The 19,108-nt window shown below is 39.2% G+C and overlaps 1 protein-coding gene across 1 annotated transcript in view; it reads right to left on the reverse strand.

Annotated features, from left to right (window-relative positions):
- Positions 1-19,108, reverse strand: part of LOC122815714 (extracellular calcium-sensing receptor-like) — a 152,142-nt gene that overhangs the window by 76,050 nt on the left and 56,984 nt on the right. The window contains exon 4 of the mRNA XM_044088462.1: positions 5,452-5,679. Coding sequence (XP_043944397.1) covers positions 5,452-5,679 — 228 coding nt within the window. The remainder of the gene's footprint in view (positions 1-5,451; positions 5,680-19,108) is intronic.

Genomic DNA, 19,108 nt, shown 5'->3' on the forward strand with positions numbered 1-19,108 from the left:
TTCCACTTTTTACTGCACTATTTATGTCTTTTTATGAGCAAGTGAATTATGGGTCATATAACTCTCCAAGTTTATGGAGAGGTAGTTGATGCCTCTCATAAGTATGGTGTTAGGCTGAATGTTAAGAGATTACAGTAGGTTTAGGTAGGAGATGTGGTTTTCCAGACTCATGTTAAGGGATGTTTAGCTAGCAAGGATATGGTAGGGGAGTGCACCTATGTATAGTTGGGCACGTAGCAGCTCAAGCAATTCGCATTGCTGATACAGTGTAGCAGTGCATTTGTCCTTTGTGAACACTGAGACACCTCCTCCTTTTGTTTTATCTTGAGCTGATGGTGATAAAAACTTACTTAATTTCCTCTCTACCCAACTACCCCAGGAAACCATTGTACTGGGTGACTTCAACATTGACTGGTTAACCTGTAGTTCTCAAAACCCTACTAACCACATAAATCTCGATGGATTCTCTCAATTAATAACCACTCCTACTAGAATCCACAAACCTAACAGGAAATAATCTACTCTTGAGTGGATCCTTTTTAATAACCACCCTAGCAATTATACTCCAGGAACCCTTCCCGACAATATTAGTGACCATATGCTTACTCACATTATTAGACAAAAATTTCATATCCCAACTACTCATAAACTCATTCCCGCTCAAAGAAATTCTTTAATCCTGATAGTTTCCTGAATGAATTGCAAGCATGTGACTGGTCACCACTGACCCATCTTGAACTTGATGAGGCTGTGACCTACTTCAACATTAACTTTCTTCAAATCCTAGACTACCATGCACCTTATCACTCTACTAGAATAAGATCCAAATCTACCCCATGGCTAACAAAACAAACTAAGCAGAAGATGCTCCTCAGAAACAAAATATGGGCTAAATGGAGAGCTACCAAATGTCCATCTGATCACCTCCTCTTTAAACAGTTAAGAAATGCCACCAAGAAGGATACTCTTAGAGACAAAAAAGACATCTACCTCCACCTCCAACAAACCAGTCAACAAACACCACAAAAATGTTGGTCAGGGATATACAAACGTCTTCAGCCAGGACACTCAGCTACTCCTGCCCCATTAGGTTTCAACCATAATAATTCCAACCAGATCCCTGATGCCTTTAATAAATACTTTACAGAAGCCATTCAAACCCTAGCCAGTTCTTTACCTCCATCTACTGCTTCCCCCACCAAATACCTCCACGACGTCGTCTCCTACCTTTCATATACAACCTATTCCTACATCTCTTATTTATAAACTGCTTAAAAAACTGAAACCTTGCATCCCATCTGCAGACCAACTCCCATCCAAATACCTACAAATTGCTGCAAAAGCTATACACTACCCCATATCTATACTTATTAACAGAACTATCTCTGAAGGCAAAATCCCTACCATATGGAAAGTATCTCACATCATCCCTCTACATAAAGGTGGATCTTCTATTGAGCTTTCTAACTTTCACCCTATTGCCTTACTCTCCCCATTAGCTAAAATAATGGAAAAATGTATTCATAAACAACTACTCAACCACCTTCTACAAAATAACCTACTAGCCAACTGCCAACATGGCTTCAGACCATTCCATAGCACAACGACTGCCCTTTTATCCTTCACTGACTCTATTAATAAAAATCATAACAATAACTCATTTTCCTCTGCACTATTTATTGACCTGTCAAAAGCCTTTGATATGGTTAACCATAACTTACTTCTAGACAAACTAAAGTACCATTCTCTTGATTCACAAGCATTACAATGGTTTAGGTGTTATCTTCAAAACAGACAGCAAGCAGTACTTTGGGATAACAATCTGTCTTCATTACTCCTAGTAAATATTGGAGTCCCACAAGGCTCTATCTTAGGTCCCCTTCTTTTTTCCTTATTTATTAATGACCTCCACATGAACATACCTCAAGCCACCTGCATTCAATATGCAGATGACTCAACCTTAATCTGTACTGCTAAGAACATAGCATCCCTTCAGTCCCTCACCCAAACTGTGTTCCAAAATGTTGAAAACTGGTTTATGAAACATTGCCTCCTCCTTAATCCCAAAAAAGAAAACTACTGCTTTTTACTCCAACTCAAAAATCATCCACACCATTCTTCTCTATAACCTCTAACAATGCTACTAACATAACCCCAGATACTACCATCCACCTACTAGGGGTTACAATTGACAATCGTCTTAACTATGATGACCATATTAATGCCACCATAAAATCTGTTAACAAAAAACTTGGTACTCTCTATAGAATTAAACCCTTCCTTACCCCCACAGCCAGGAAAACTATTGTACAGACCCACCTCATTTCTACCCTTTTCTATGCCTCTGCTATATATACTAACCTATCAAAAAACAACATCTCCAAACATTCTACCTGTTATAATAGCATAGCTAGATTCATTACATGTACTCCCTTTAAAACTCACCACTGTCTTAACCTCAAACAACTAGGATGGCTAGAATTGCAGAACCACATACTCTGTCAACAGTTACTTATTACTCAAAAGATCCTATACCACCTCAATAATACCCTTATCCTCACTAATCTGATTTCACCATATAAAAATCTAGCTACACTACGTTCTGCTAATAAACTCCTGGTCTCCTCAATTAAATCTAACAACAAAGCTGGTGACTCACTTTTCTCAAACACTACAGGTAAAAACTGGAATCAGCTCCCTCCTGAACTATCTAACCTAGCTTCTACTTCTCTATTCAATAAACATATTAAAGAACATCTTAAAACTCAGTGGCTTTGCCCCTGTGCTAACCCAGACTGAAATATATTTCCCCTCCTACTCATACCCCTTTTCCCTACCCCTCTAACTTAGGCCTCTAACCTAGGCCTCCTAATCTTGTTTCTTTTTTTTTCATAGTAAGAGGATAAATCATAAGGACTTTACTCTGTTGTTCTCATACCCACTTTATGTTTAGTACACCTGTCTTGTTCTACTTAATTTAACTTTTAGCGTAATGTCTATATTCTATAACTACATCACTATATTTTTGCTTTTAACCAATGCTACCACTGTACTGTTTTTTTTTTACATGTCTTTGTTATATTATTGTTATATATTGTTAACATTGTTTTACTGTTCATGCTTGGAACTTTTCTCCCCGGGCCTCTACTGAAAATGGACATATATCCAGTTAGACTAGCCCGGTCAACAAATGTAAAATAAAAAATAAATAAATAAATAAAAAATAAAAATTTATGAAGGGCATTGTAGCCTTTGATAGCCAAGGTGCTCTCCACAGTTCTGAACCATTTTTACATGACTGCACATATGTCTGTGTTCATCAGAGTGAGGAATGCTTCCAGGAGTGCAAATATTTTTTTATTTAAACTTCTAGCATTGAGCAGCAGTACCTTTAAGCAGTCATGAGTGATTTTTGGTATGTTGGAGGGTTTGACAACTTGGCATGGCCTAAAAAAGGCACAACGGGCATAGATAAAGTTTTTGCCGGTATCCAGAAGCCATGTGGCAAAAATGCAGTACATCTCTGGCAAAGCATTGTGGTTTGTTGATCATGTCTCTCCAGGCTGACAGATATTGGATCTCCTTGTTGCCTCAGAGTGTGTGTGGCTTTCACCACCACCCCAGGATGAATACTACTCCCCTTAGGGTTTAGTTTACTGTGCCTCTGTCTAGTAGTGACACAGAGATGATGACCCCTGGGTAAATCGATCTCTCATCCACTCGTCAAGATTTCTCTTGAATAGGGCACACATGGATTGGGATTCTGTTCCAGAGTGTAGGGAGCCTCTGTTATGAATCTGTCCTGTCCCTCATCCCTGTTTTATTTGTGTTGAGGTTTAAATTCTCTTGCTCTAGTGGCTCTGATGGATTTCGATTTTTCTGAGGTGGAGCATGTCCATTAATTCAGATGTAGCCGGACATGCCAGTCAGCGTCAGGCACTGATCACCTCTGATGAGGCGGAATGACTGGAGAGTTTTTCAGTCAGGCAGCATATGACATATGTTTAAGACCCTTTATCCTCTTCTTAAGGAACTTTTGGGGGTCTTTCCAACTGCTGCAGGTGTCGGTAAGATACATCCCAAATGGGGCAATTTGGCCTGGCAAGAGAAGAGTACAGGGCACCTCTCTTGATCTTGATCTAGATCTAGATCTGATTGAGAAGGTGGGCCTGATAGAAGGTCCAAACCACTTTGGCAATGTGAGAGTGGAAATAAGATGAGGGTGGTCAACCTGGGTCCCTAGGTCCCGATTACCCTCTCATTACCCAATTAATGGTACCCTATGTGGTAATTTTTTTGTGTGTTGTTTTTTTTTCTGAGGTATGACTATACATTTTTTGGTGTTCCGGCAAAGCCGTAGCTCTGGCACTATCCATTTCTCTGATTCCTGCTCTGAATCTGAGTTGTGTTTATGGGGTATCAATTAGCGCCCAGTTTGATCATCCTCACGAACCTTTGTCAGCCACAATCCTCCTATTTGCCCTGTACTGGAAAAAAAATAAATAACAAGGGGAGACCTCCCAGGACTGACCCCTGTGGGACACCCAGCTTGTGACTGACCTGATCTGACATAGCTCAGCAAACTGACCCCTGTGGGTTTCTGTCCTTGAGCCAGTTGCAACCCATCTTGTGACATATGGGTTTACATTTTTTGCTGGTGAGTTTGTCCTATGCCCGAGTGGGGGTATTGTGTGCAAAGCTTTTGCAAGGTCAAGGTAGGCTGTGTGAACTGCCTTACCCTCATCAGCCTTGACTGCTCTGAAAAAGTCGACCGAAGAAGTTCAAAGGCAAGGTCTGCCCCTTGACAAAAGCAAATTGGGTAGGATCCAATGTCTGTAGGGTGACAGCCATCATCACTAGTGAAGGTAGGATGCTACTCAAGGCTAGAGTCATATCCGCCTGGGACATATTCAGAGAGCTAAAAGAATTTTCCACAGTTAAGCCCTCAGGCCAATCAGATAAACACACAATCAGGCTTCCACCAGCAGTTACCAACCGGAATGGGTTGAATAACCCCTCTACTCTCACCATGATGCAGAATAAAACCCTCTTAATGTAAAATGAACTTGTTTTGAGCTCAAGTGCAGTATCAGGAATCATTGGAAATAAGTTCATAAACCCTGAGAAATGTTCCCAAATACAGAAAAACGTAGCTATATGACTATAAGCACAATTGTTTTCAACTGTAGAAAAACTAGCTCTGGTGACAAAATTAATAAAGATTAACATAACTAAAATTATTATGACTCATGTGAAACCTATTGTAGTGTGGTATCTAATCTTTAGTGCCTTCTGCCTCTTCTCTAATCATAAAAGTATCCATGGCTTGTAATGGTATATGTATTATTCTCAAGGATTCTAGGCCCAATCAAATCCATTAAAAGAAACAATCAAACAAATGAAACAATTAAAATGATTTGATTACAGATGTAAAGATGGCAAATATCAAACCTCAGTCTGGCCTCCACTCCACAAGACAGCATTATTATTAACATAGAAATGAAGTCCCAGCTGAGAATATGGTTTATACTGTCCCACAGTTACAACTTTCATGGAACTATTTGCTGTTAACTGCCAGTTAATAATATTTGACTGGAATATTACATCACCATTGCCATCAAAAAATAAGTCTTCTCCATCGACATCTTTGAAGCGTACTTTCCTTAGGTGGTACAGAACCTTGAAATAATTTAAAAGGAATAAAATAAGTTTATAATAAAAGCTCATATTATTTCAGTATAGCAGTATGTGAAATAACTACATTAAAAAGAAATATGGAGCAAATACAACATCTGTCATATAAGGTAGAAATGTGATCATCTTAAAGCTCAAAAAAATCATCCTAAAGATGTTAATGCAGCATGCTAAGATATCCTGAATTTATGAAATGACCATCAAACCACAGGGTGAAAAGGTCACACAGACAAACCATCCAATAAAAACTACAAGAAAGACAAAGTCAAGCTAAAGTCTTCACTGTGTAATACTGTAAAGCTCCTGTACGGTTTGCACCCTCAGAATTTTGCATACTGAGTTAGTTGTCTGGCAAACAACTTCTGCCATGATGTCTATAAACTTTATTACTTATTGGTGCGACTAATTTTAGGCTAATATTACACTCATTAATACTTAAATCTATATCTAACATGTGCCTCTACTGATGCAACTCCTGATTTCCTTAATGTCTGCAGGGGCTAAACATATGGAAAGAGACTATTGAAGAAGTGTTTGGTGCCATGCCATGGTAATGCATTGTTATATGGTGATATGCTAGCAATACCAAGGTGTTGAATTGACCCTATAACCTTCCTCTGACTGGAGAAGGAGGACAGCTTTCTGCCATTTCAAGTCACTATAGTGGTGATGACTCTGTTCCGCCATGTGTGGGATGTAAATAGCAAAGGGGGCAGCCTTGGTTAAACTATTCTATGCTGGACCTGGTATAGCCCCTCTCCAGTAGCCCCCGACAGTAGTTTTTTACAAGGAAGTGTACAAAAATGTTGGACTGCTCACATTTTGTCTCTACCATAAATGAAGCAATACCCTTATCCTCTCCAGACTTCTCTCTTCTTTAGGGATCTCAGGAAATATGGCAGGGGAATTGGTGCCCAAGCCAGATCTCAAATACTCTATCTGGTGTACAAAAATGGTAACAGAGAACCAACGTTGATTAAAGGATGGTAGAGAAGCAGAACACAGGTGCAGTATTTGGTATGGCTTCAGTGTCAATTTAAGGTGTGAAACATGGCAGTACTAATTTTCCATGTGTGCTGCTGATATGTATATATGCCCTACAGAGACCACAGCTCATGTTGGTTAACACTAATATCTGAAGTCAGTTTCACTTGACATCTCTCCAGTTCCTGATATGCACACAGGGATGGGATGTCAAATTTATGAGGTTAACATTCTTACATAGAAATACATATTTCCCTAACTAATATTGTTGTTTATGTATATTATCCTAATGTAATTGTTTAACAGGATTAACAGTTTCCTTGCTGACTGGGAAAAAACATTTTTGCAATGGATGAGATGGAGCAAATTGGAATAAATTGCCTGGAAGCAATATACATCACCTACAGAACTCTGCATTAGCTAGCAACACCATAGAGGAACTGACATTACTTGCCTATGATGTTAAGGCTACAAGTGTGAATGAATGGGAAAGAAACTATGCTATATATACTACAGCATTATGTAGATCAGAAAGAGTACAGCATGTATTCTCAAACTGTGCATCTGGTATCATATACATTATTTATTCACACCTTTTGTTGCATGATGGTTATATGGTTGTCTTTTGCCTAAAATGAGTACCCATTCTGTTGTGAAACATGTTGATATCATTACAATACTTGATGCACACGAAGGGATTTAAACCCATGAATATGCATATGCAGAAGTTTAAGAACCCTCAGTTAAGTGGTAACGGTCGTAGTGTTCAATCCATGGGAATTACCAACACTACTGTACAACATCTTCCTGTCAAAAGACTTTTTTGTTATTGAGCCTAGTGAGATACATCGACTTGAAATATGGCCAGTGGAGACAAAACTAAACCATTTATGGTTTCTAAAGAACAGGGAGAGAAGGTGAATGGGGAAGAAGGATGTAGTTTAATGCAGGTAGTGAATTTACTGTCTTAGCAAGTAACTGAGATTCAATCATCGCTGGAGAGACTGCAATTCCCAGTGATCTTTGCGTCCAAGAGTCAAAGGGTGAACAAAAACAATCTGAAAGTACACAAAGGCATGGTGAGGAGAAAAAAGAACTTTAAAATGAACAACGTTACAAATGTAGCAGAGGAAATCCCTTGCAGCCAAAGAGGGGCATCCATTGAAGATTTTTCTTCCCAGACAAATTACTAGCTAAATGGGGATTTTACATTTACTCCTGCATCAAAAGAAAAATTTTCAATGATGTGTAACCTAAATGAAGAGTGTGTGCCTTTGAAACAAAATTCAGCAATGTTCGTAACTTGCAATGTGATAACACATACCTTGCTGAGTGTATTAAATGTAAAAGGGTTCCGAAAGGCCTACAGATGTGTAACTTTCCAACTGGACTACCTAATGGATAGGCTGAAGTAGAGGAACTACTTCAGATGTTTGATAGGCATGGACTTGAACTAATACAGTTAATTATATGTATCAACAACAACAAGATTAAACAGTTATTCAATGAAATTAATGAATTAAATGGTAAAATTACTAATGATGTTGGGTTCTACAAATTTGAAACACAATATAATGTAATGTTTGATAAAGGTAAGCAACACGTGAAGGATAATTTAGCCAGGAAGCATAAAAAATTAAATAGAGATGAAACTGAGTAGAATAAGAAGGCAGCCTACCCTCTACTAAAAGCCTATTTAAGAACTGATAGGTTAAATTCCTGAACTGATACTGAAGAAGTAGGGGCAATAGAACAAGGAATTCCTCAACATACTAATAATAAAGATCAGTATGAACACAACAGGTGTCATATAACTGGTAGTGACGTCTACAACAATGAATACCCCCATAGAGAAGGTCTGACAGGATAGTGAATAAGAAAGGTCAACAGAATATTTTAGCCCATTCCTACACCCCGAAGAGACAATGATACAGAGGGAGAAAACAGAATGTGAAGAAGAGCAACAGGAGGGACTAGGGTTTAATAATTTAGTACAAGCTTTTAATGGGAAATTATTAAGACTGGATGGATGGCTACAACATTTTTAATTACAGTGAATAGAATATTACGGAAATACATTTTTTGCTATTTAAGAAAGGGCTTAAATTTATACCTGGATTCAAAATTGATATAGCTAAAGTATTGACAGAATTTAAACTGTACACTAGGAAGCTCAATTTAAGGACAGCGTTCAGGGATGGTCAACAGGGGGAAATTCCAAATAAAAAGTGAAAAATACGAGTATATTCAATCCACCCCTACACCCATAATAGCTACCTATGAGAAGATTTGTACTCAGGAGATATACAGAGCTAACAATCAAACTTATAAGAAGTATTACAATTTGAGTAAGGAAGAAACAATGTTATTAAAAGTACTTAGTAATTCCAAAAGTAAGGCAAGTACTACCACTCTGTGTATGAAGCAACTTCGCCTTATTAAAACAATAAAAACAGTATCATAAGCGGTTTTGGGTAAATCCCTTCATCATATGATAAAACACTAGTAAAAACATAGTATCTAATATAGTACAACACAACCAATGAAAATCAATAGTTTACCCTCCTTTTTGCTAGAGCTGGTTTTAAAGGGGCAACATCATTTAATCCTGGGGCTTTGTCAGCTCCCAGTCTAAGAATCCATTGTATCTCAGTATTCAGTTTCATTATACAAGTCACCCATTCTTTGATTCTGTTTACAACACATATAACCATAAAGGCAAATAAATTATCACTATGCAATTCTATATGCTTGTACAGTGCATTATGTTCTTTTCTTAACCTTATATCTGACAGATGCTTAAAAATTCTATCTTTAAGTCTGTAGTTTGTTTTTCTTACATAGTATGCAGTACACTGTTGACAATTTGCAATATAGACAACATTTTGCATATTACAGTCAGCATACATATTTAAAAAGTACTTCCTGTTGGTCCTGGGGTGTATAAAACAGTTTCCTTGTGAAATGTGCTTACAGGCTTTACAAAGTAGGCATGGATGAATTCCCTTCTTCTTGATGCCTGGATTTTTAAAATGCATAGGTTTTTGATATAGAATATCTTTCAATTTTTATTTCTTTTAAAAATAAATTTAGGTTGTGTCCCTGCAACTCTAGTTATATTCTCATCTGTTAAACAAATTCTTCAGTTATCTCTAATTATATTACATATACCACCTATATCATTACTGTATGTTAAACTTATTTTTAAACCTTCATTAACTTTCTGAACCTGGGCATCTACCTTATTAGGCCATTTTTTACCTCTGTGTAACCATGGATTTGCACAAAGATGTTACCTGATGAAAAATCGTGATAATCGCGTTTTAGTTTCTTTAACTTAAATTGTTGAAGTTTTAAATCATAGTTAGCAGTTGCACATAGTATGTCCATAAGTCTATTTTTATGGTATTCAGTTTTATAGTCTCTTTCCAGCTGAATACATAGGTCTTCAGCTTTGTTTAACAGTGCATCCTATTCAGGTTGAAAAAAGGAAATAAGTAAATTCATAACCTTACCGCGGTGGTGGTGCTGCGGTATCATTGTCGCCTCACAGTTAGACGTTGCCCGTTCAATTGACAGTTAGAGCGTCTTCTGTGTGACGACATGCGTGAATGGGCGTTCCTTCATTGAAGGTTGTGTGTTAGGCCCAGCAAGCCAGCATGTAAAAATCAACTGCCAATCATTAGCGGACCAGAGTTCCGCTGTGGCGACCCCTAACCGGAAAAAGCCAAAAGACAGTTTAGTTTGTAAGTTAATATGCTGCCAGCATGCCAGCAACTTGGGATAGGGTTCCCTTTGTGCTGGCATGCATAAAACACATAAGTCTCTTGGCACAATATTGTTCTTAAGACAAGCTTCAAAATAAAATCTGTGCCATTGTAGGCGTTTTAATTTCATTAATGTATCTTGCAAAGATGTCAATGACATGGTAAATTCAGTGTCACCTCTTTGCCTCTCTTGTGTAGCATCAGAGAGAAGAGCAGAAGTCCCAATGTCCATGTCCAATAGCGGATTTTGTAGCAAAAAAAATTTATTAGTCATGGTTTTGAGATACCTATGTGATACATAGCCAAGTTCAACATCCTCAGTCTGCTGGCCAGCCATAGGTGTTTGGAGTCCAATAAAACAATAGCAAAGTTAAAAGCAAAAAGTAAAGGACTCCTCCACTGAAAGTACTGCCAAAAAATGGATATTAAAAGAACTTAGACAGAACAAGGAGGGAGTATGGTGGTAATGAACACTATTGATTATAAAAACAGTATGAACCAACTTTTAAATGATACTGAAACATATACAGCAGTATCATTAAATGAAAGTCAAATAGCACACAACAAAATGAAAATGTTTTGGAAGACTCCCTGTTACAAGGAGCAATTAACGAAACAGTGTACATTTTTTTAAATAATGAATATCCATTAATTCCAAATGGGTTTGGTGTTCCTAAAGTACATAAGAATATTTTAAACCCCCCTCTTAGAATGATAGTGGCTGCCCATAAGAGTCTGACATACTTATTAGGGATAGTTATTGACAGAATTTTCAAAGAGCAATTACATTCAGTAGAACATATCCTATCTGATACTTCCTTAGGAAAATTAAAAATCAGTTTTATTGAATGAAATAATTTTTTCCACTATTGATGTGGTGGATTAATTCACATCAATACCACACCGTGAAGGGCTTGAATTATTTTATGAGGCTATACAAAAGTCAGGTAAGTTAGATAACACCATCATTAATTTCATTATGGAATTAATGGAAATTATTTTGTGTCACCATTATGTAACATTCGAGGGTGAATATTTTAAATAGATCAAGGGTGTCAATATGGGTGCAAGTTTTGCACCCATATATGCAAATTTAGTAATGTATTCATGGGAAACTAAGTTTATATTTAATTCCATAGGCTCATAGGTTCATAGGTTGGTACTAGGCTATCGTCCCTAGGGTCTATACAAGCCTATCCATAACGATTCCCTGGCTATTTCTTCCTACAATATTTACTTCCCTGGACCCCTGTCTAGCAGGGCGACTGACGTGATCTCTGGGGTGAATTTCCTATCTCCCATCTACTCATCAAGGCTCCCTTTGAAGAGGGCCAAAGAGGCACTCTGCTTGACATGTATGGGCAGTCTGTTCCAGAGTCTGGGGAGTCTCTGGGTCAGGAACCTATCTTTCCAGCATGTTTTGTTCATTGTGATGATAAGGTTTAGATCCCTGGAGTGTGTAACTCTGAGGGATTGGGATTTCTTTAAGTGTAACATATCCAACAGCTCTGGGCTTGACATGGCCTTACATGTTAAGCAGAGATTGCCTCTGAGTAGACGATATGTGAGTATAGGTGGAGTTTTTTTAGATGGTCAGCATAGGGCATTTGCTTTAGGCCTGTGATTCTTTCAGTGAGGTATTTCGGTGGCTTTTCCAGTTGTTGCAGATGTCTTGAGAGGTACATACCAAACAGAGCATTGTATTCTATAATGGGTCTAATGAGGGATGAGTACAGTGGGACAATGACTTCCTTTTTTCTGGATGAAAATCCCTTAGTGATGAGGTGTGCCACATAGAAGGATTTCCTGACTTTTGTGGTGATGTGGTTATCGAAGGTGAGACTACTGTCCACCTGTGTCCCTAAGTCTCTTATCACACTTTCAGTGTTTAGTGTACTGCCACCTATGTGGTAATTCATGGGTACATGTTTTTTCCCAAAGTCGAAGGGGATAACTATGCATTTCTTGGCATTGAGCTTGAGCCCATGGCTCCGGCACCAAGCATCTGTTTCTGTAAGGACCTTTTGTAGAATATCCACATCATTTGGGGATTCAATAATGGCTCCCAGTTTGCAGTCATCTGCGAACTTTGTTAGCAAGAGTCCCTTAGAATTGGCCTGTACTTCAAAGAAGTAGATGCCAAAGAAGAGCGGTCCCCGGACTGAACCCTGAGGTACTCCACTTGTCACTTGTCTGGAGCTGGATTTGGAGTCGGCTACTTTTACAGTGTGGGTTCTGTCAGTAAGCCAGTTGACAACCCATCAAGTGATGTAGGGATTAATGCCCAGCTTAGTAAGTTTATCTATGATTCCAGAGTGGGGGATGGTGTTGAAGGCCTTGGCAAGGTACATATAGGCTATGTGGACCACCTTACCCTTGTCCATTGCTCAGGAGACTGATTCAAAGAAGTCAAGTCAGGTTCAGGAGACAAGATCAGCCCTTCATGAACCCAAACTGTGTGGGGTTCAGTGTTTGAAGGTTGCCAATGTCTTTGTTTATAAGTTCCATGATAATACATTCCATGGCCTTGCAGATCACGCTCGTCAGACTGATGGGGCAGTAGTTCCTGGTATCCAAGGTGGATCCCCCCTTGTGAAGTGGGATAACTGTAGCTGTGTGCCACTCAGTGGGCATAAAGCCGGAGGTGCAGCTATGATTAAACATGACACTTAGGTGAGGTGCCAGTTCATTTTGTAGTGCATGTAGTACACAGCCTGGGATGTCATTTGGTCCCATGTATGCTGCATTCTTAGCTTTTGAGAGTGCATTTTTTACCTGTGTGGCCGTTATTACCGGAATTTGGCAAACATTCGGTATTGAGAGGGGCCCTTTAGGGGGTTAGAGGAGGCTGTAGTTTGCACTGAATCAATCTGCCAGGACATTGGCAATATCCTTGGGATCAGTATATTTAATGCCATTCTGTTGTAGCTCAGAGCAGATCTGAGCATTGCCATTTAGATTCTTGACATAGCTATAGAATGCCTTGAGGTTGTCTTTGGAATCTTTGACAATTTTATTTTCGTAACTAGCTTTGGAGGTTTTTATGAGGGATCTCAGCTTCTTACTGAGGCTGGTAAGGGAGTTTTTTGCATCCTGGGATTTTCCTATTTTCTGCAACAGTTTCTTCCTTTTGTTGTAAAGATTGTTTATGGCAAGGGACCACCAAATTGCCTTCCTTTTTTTGGAGGAGACCGTCTTGGTTCTATTGGGGATGGCATGATTCATGCATGAATGGATGTGCTCACACAGTGCCTTAGTGTAAGATTCAGCAGTCGAACTTTCAGTTCCCGTTTGCATGGGTGTCATGAAGTTTGTCACTTCTGACTTGAGTAGCATGAAGTTGGCTTTAGAGAAGTTTTTTATTGAGGTTTCCTTACTGGGGGTGAGGGTGGGATGTGGATGTCAAGGGTGATTAGCTTATGGTCAGACCTGACCAACAAGGGGGTGACCATAGGCATGGAGCATTGATTTCCCATGTTGGTAATGACCAGGTCTAGGATATTAGAGACCCTGGTGGGACTAAGGATTAGTTGATCCAGGGTATTGGAATTCCAAGAACTGTTGGGCAAAGGTGTTGGTACATGAGTAGTTTTCTCAGTTAATGGCAGGGTAGTTGAAATCACCCAGTATTAGGATGTTTGGTTGTATCTTAATATTTTCCAGTATGTTTAGAAAGGTGTAGTGAGAATCTTGGGGCATGGTGGGGGATCTGTAGCAAGCTACAATTTGGATTGCAGTCTTACCTAGTGTTAGTTGCACCTGGAGAATTTCTGACGCATTGTGCTGGGCAACAAGTTTGGTGTTGTGAATATCCTTGGCGAATATGGACACTCCTCCATCTTTAGTGTTTCGGTCCTGGTTTGGTGGCCGAAAAGTGTGGTAAGAGTTGTAGCCTAGTATTGCAGAGGTGCTCTCTGGAGCCCTAAACCAGGTCTCAGTTACTGCACAGATATCAATGTTCTCCATTTTTAGGAGTGCCTCGAGAGAGTGCATTTTGAGGTTTAGACTTCTAGCATTGAGTAGCATTACCTTCAGATTTTGCATGCTTGTACCTGTTACGGTGGTGATTTTGTCCTTTGAACTTTGCCTAAAAAGGCACTATGGGGTGGCAAGAGCCTTAGCCAGTAACCTGAATCCCAGGGGCAACAGGTGCAGACCATCTCTGGCAATGCATCGTGGTCTGTCGATCATGTCATCCCAGGCAGACAGATACTGGATCCCCTTTGAATGACACCAGAAGCTTAGCCAATTGTTGAAGTTAATCATTTTGTCTTTATTCTGTGGTATAATTCTGGGCGAAGGCAGGATGCTACTTAGGGCTAGGTCATACCTGCCTGGGCCACATGATCTTCCATGTCTCTTTTCGTGTAGTCCAGGGAGGTACATCTCAAGTCATTCATTCCAACATGGAGAATGACAGAGTCATATTTGTACTTCTTGTGGAGTGACTTGAGTGCATATGTTATATGGTGGATCCTGGCACCCGACAGGCAGCTGACTGTAATTTGTTCCTTGTTCACCTTGGTGAGTGGGACATCAGTGTGCCTGACTATAGAGTCACCTATGACTAAAGTGTCGGGTACATTGTCTTGCCTTAGGGGCTGTTGTTGGGTGGCACACTGGTGTTGTGAGCTATGTGACACTTTAGTTGTGATTGGTGTTTGTTTGCATTTCAGCTTCAGAGGTCCTTGTTGCTTGGGAAGGTTAATGTTAAGGGCCTCCACATATGTGGGTTTAGTGTTGTTATGTGTGGGTGTTGGTGGTGTGGGTTTAGAAGGGCTATGTGTTGCTTGAAGTGTAGTGTGGGTGTTAACCTTCTTCTCTTGAATGTCTAGCACAATCTTGGGTGAAGAGAGCTTTGCTTCCAGTTTGGCTATGTAAGTGCATCTCTCGCAGGTTGTAGTGTTGGGTGGTAGGAGGAGAGGGTTGTCTGTGTACATGAGTTAATTGCTGCATTGCCCCAGTATGCCCAGACTCATAACCAGGTGGACAGGGTAAATCACCGGAAGCTGACACTTGGACATGCCTGATTTTTTTTTTTTTTTTTTTTGTAAAGTACAAGAGCTGATTTCCCTTACCTTAGCAAGGAACTTTGCAATTATAGGCTGTTTAGTGCCTATGATTAATTTCTCCTTATTAACAAGGAGAGTTGAGTGCTTGTATCAGTTTAAGACTTCCTAGTGCTTTCCAGCAGGTTTTAAAGCAAGTGCTAGTCAGAGGGATGCTTAAAGGTAAGATGAAAAAAATGGTTTATCCTAAATACTGCAGTGTGCACTAGAGGTATTAGATGTGAAAGTAGGTAACTTAGGTTTTACCTGTCTAAACAATTAAGTTTTAGTGGAGAGTCACTATTTTTAAAACGTCAAGATAAATTGAAAGGGGGTGGTCACTTTTGTATCCTGGTACTATGGAATACAGTAGGATGGCCAATAAATGTAAATAGTTGAAGGGGAGTGATTTTACAAAATGATAATTTTGTGCTTACTCACACAAGCCAGTAAAAACAGAGAGGAAATGAGATATATGGTCAAATTAACATAAGGGGAAGGCAACTAGAAAAACAGTGGTGTTTAAGAACACTACAGTAACCAGGTGAGAGAGTGGGGAAACAAATTCTGCCTGACTCACAAGAGACAGAGTTGTGGTCTCTTTTCAAGTTTTAATATGCAGTTAAAAGCAGAATAAAGTAAAACACAAGGTAAATAAAACAATTCACAGTATTCAAAATAGAAAAAGGCAATAAAGTAGTACAACAAATAAAAAGCAAACTAACCTTTCCCTCACAACAAAGTGTAGCAGAGTCTGGGTGAGCCTTTCTAGTAAAGCTCTGAAATGTTTTATTTTTACCCCTTAAATGGAAGGTTTAGTTCCCTGCTCCACCCCTCAGTCCACAGATGACTAATCTTAACTGACCTGTTCTATTGACCTGTACTAATTTCTGCCTTACTCACAAGAGACAGAGATGTGGTCTCTTTTCAAGTTTTAATATGCAATTAAAAGCATAATACAAGTAAAACACAGGGTAAATAAAACAATTCACAGTATTTAAAATAGAAAAAGGCAATAAAGTAGTACAACAAATAAAAAGCAAACTAACCTTTCCCTCACAACAAAGTGTAGCAGAGTCTGTGTGAGCCTTTCTAGTAAAGCTCTGAAATGTTTTATTTTTACCCCTTAAATGGAAGGTTTAGTTCCCTGCTCCACCCCTCAGTCCACAGATGACTAATCTTAACTGACCTGTTCTATTGACCTGTACTAATTTCTGCCTTACTCACAAGAGACAGAGCTGTGGTCTTTTTTCAAGTTTTAATATGCAATTAAAAGCATAATACAAGTAAAACACATGGTAAGTAAAACAATTCACAGTATTCAAAATAGAAAAAGGCAATAAAGTAATACAACAAATAAAAAGCAAGCTGACCTTTCCCCTCACAGCAAAGTATAGCAGAGTCTGGGTGAGCCTTTCCAAGTTTAGTAAGCAATGGCATGTCTACTTGTATTAATTTAGACAATGTGTTTATTTTGTGGAAACATTGTGTCAATGAAGTAGAATATTTTTTAGGTACATTAATGGGATCAGTCCCTATTTTAAATTTACCCACAATTAGCCAACAGAAAGTATTGACTATTTGGATGTTACTATATTTAAAAATCTTGAGACTAGTTCCAGATTTTATAGGAAGCCAACCTACTCAAATATTTTTTTAGATTTTCATAGCTCCCACTCCCACCATGTTAAAAGGAATTTAGTAAGAGGACAAAGGATCAGACCAGCTAGGATGTGTTCTGACTTTAGTGATTTCAAACTGGAACTCTCACTTCTCTTTAAGATGTTTAGTGAGAGAAATTACCCCCCAGAATTGGTGATGGAAAATAGCAAAACTGTTTTAGAGGGATGGGGTACTAGATACAGACCATTGCTGGATAGTGAGGAATTTGGTGGGCAATGTTTTAATACATCTTCAGAGCCTGTTTTTACTAACTCCATGGTTTTGTACCAATGGGAGTTTACTGACATGGCAAGCAAAATTATGATTAAGAACTGGATTATGTTTAAAACCAATTCAGAGCTATTTGGTATGGTGGGTGAAAAGCCTTGGTTTGTTTATAAGACAGAATGTAACTTAAAGTTTTGTTTAGGACATCCCATACCTGAAAACTCCAACACAAGGGGAACACAAAAATGTAGAGCATGTAGATATTGTAAGTATATTTTGGAAGGAGTAGAAGTGACTGTAAGTCAACCCTCGCAACTGGTGAAATTAGTTAATGGTAACTGCGGAAGTAGGGGTTTAGTATACATAGCTGTATGTCCAGGATGTTCAAATCTTTATACAAGGAAAATGAAATATTAAGGTACAACCCAACATCCTAATAATGGGCGATTTCAACTACCCACCATTAACTGGGAAAACTACTCATTTACCAACTCTTTTGCTCAACATTTTCTGGAATTCATAAATTCCAACACCTTGGATTAACTTATCCACACCTCCACCAGGGGCAGCAATATCCTAGACCTGGTCATTACCAACATGGGTGATCAGTGTTCCACACCAGATGTCAATTCCTCATTGGTCAGATCTGACCACAATATAACAACCTTAGACATCCAAATCCCACTCCCACCCCCCATTAGGGAAACCACAGTAAGCAATTTCTCCAAAGCCAACTTCACACTTCTTAAGACAGAAGTGGCAAACTTCACGATACCCATGCAGATGGACAGTAGAAGTATGACTGCTGAATCCTACACAGATGCACTTTATAAGCACTTACATGAGTGCATGGATCATGCTAACAGAACCAAGATGCTATCCTCCAAAAAAGGAAGCCAATCTGGTGGTCTCCAGCTATAAACAAACTCTACAACAGAAGAAAGAAACTGTTGCAAAAATAGAGTAAAATCCCATGATTGGAAGAATTCCCTGGTCAGCCTCAGTAAGAAGCTGAGATCCCTCATAAAACCCTCCAAAGCTAGTTATGAAAACAAAATCACCACTGATTCTAAAGACAACCACAAAGCATTCTGTAGCTATGTCAAGAATTTCAATGGCAACACTCAGATGTGCTCTGAGTTACAGCACAATGGTACTAAATATACAGAACCAACTGATATTGCCAACATCCTGGCAGATAGGTTCAGCGCTAACTTTACCCCCTTCTCACCTCTTAAAGGACCCATCTCTATACTGGAAGAATGCAAAGTTCCTGTAATCAAAGCTGCACAGGTAAAAAAAACACACTCTCCAAAGCCAGGAACACAGCATCCATGGGACATGACAACATCCCAGGCTGCATTCTACATGAACTACAGAATGAACTGGCACCCCACCTCAGCACCATGTTTAATCATAACCTCACCTCAGGCTTTGTGCCCTCTGAATGGTGCACAGTGGTGGTTATCCCACTCCTATTAAGGGGGAGCCACCACGGACCCTGGGAACTACTGCCCCATTAGCCTAATGAGCCTGGTCTGCAAGAACATAGAACGTATCATCATGAAACTTATAAAGAAAGACATTTGTAATTCCAAACTCTGGACCCCACCCAGTTCGCAGATCATGTCTCCTAAACCTGATAGACTTCTTTGAAGCAGTCAACAAAGCCGTACACGAGGGTAAGGTGGTTCACACAGCCTATCTAGATCTTGCCAAGGCTTT

The sequence above is a fragment of the Protopterus annectens genome, chromosome 1.part1, assembly GCF_019279795.1.
Source record: "Protopterus annectens isolate FY-2018-M chromosome 1.part1, PAN1.0, whole genome shotgun sequence".
Taxonomy (NCBI): Eukaryota; Metazoa; Chordata; order Ceratodontiformes; family Protopteridae; genus Protopterus; species Protopterus annectens.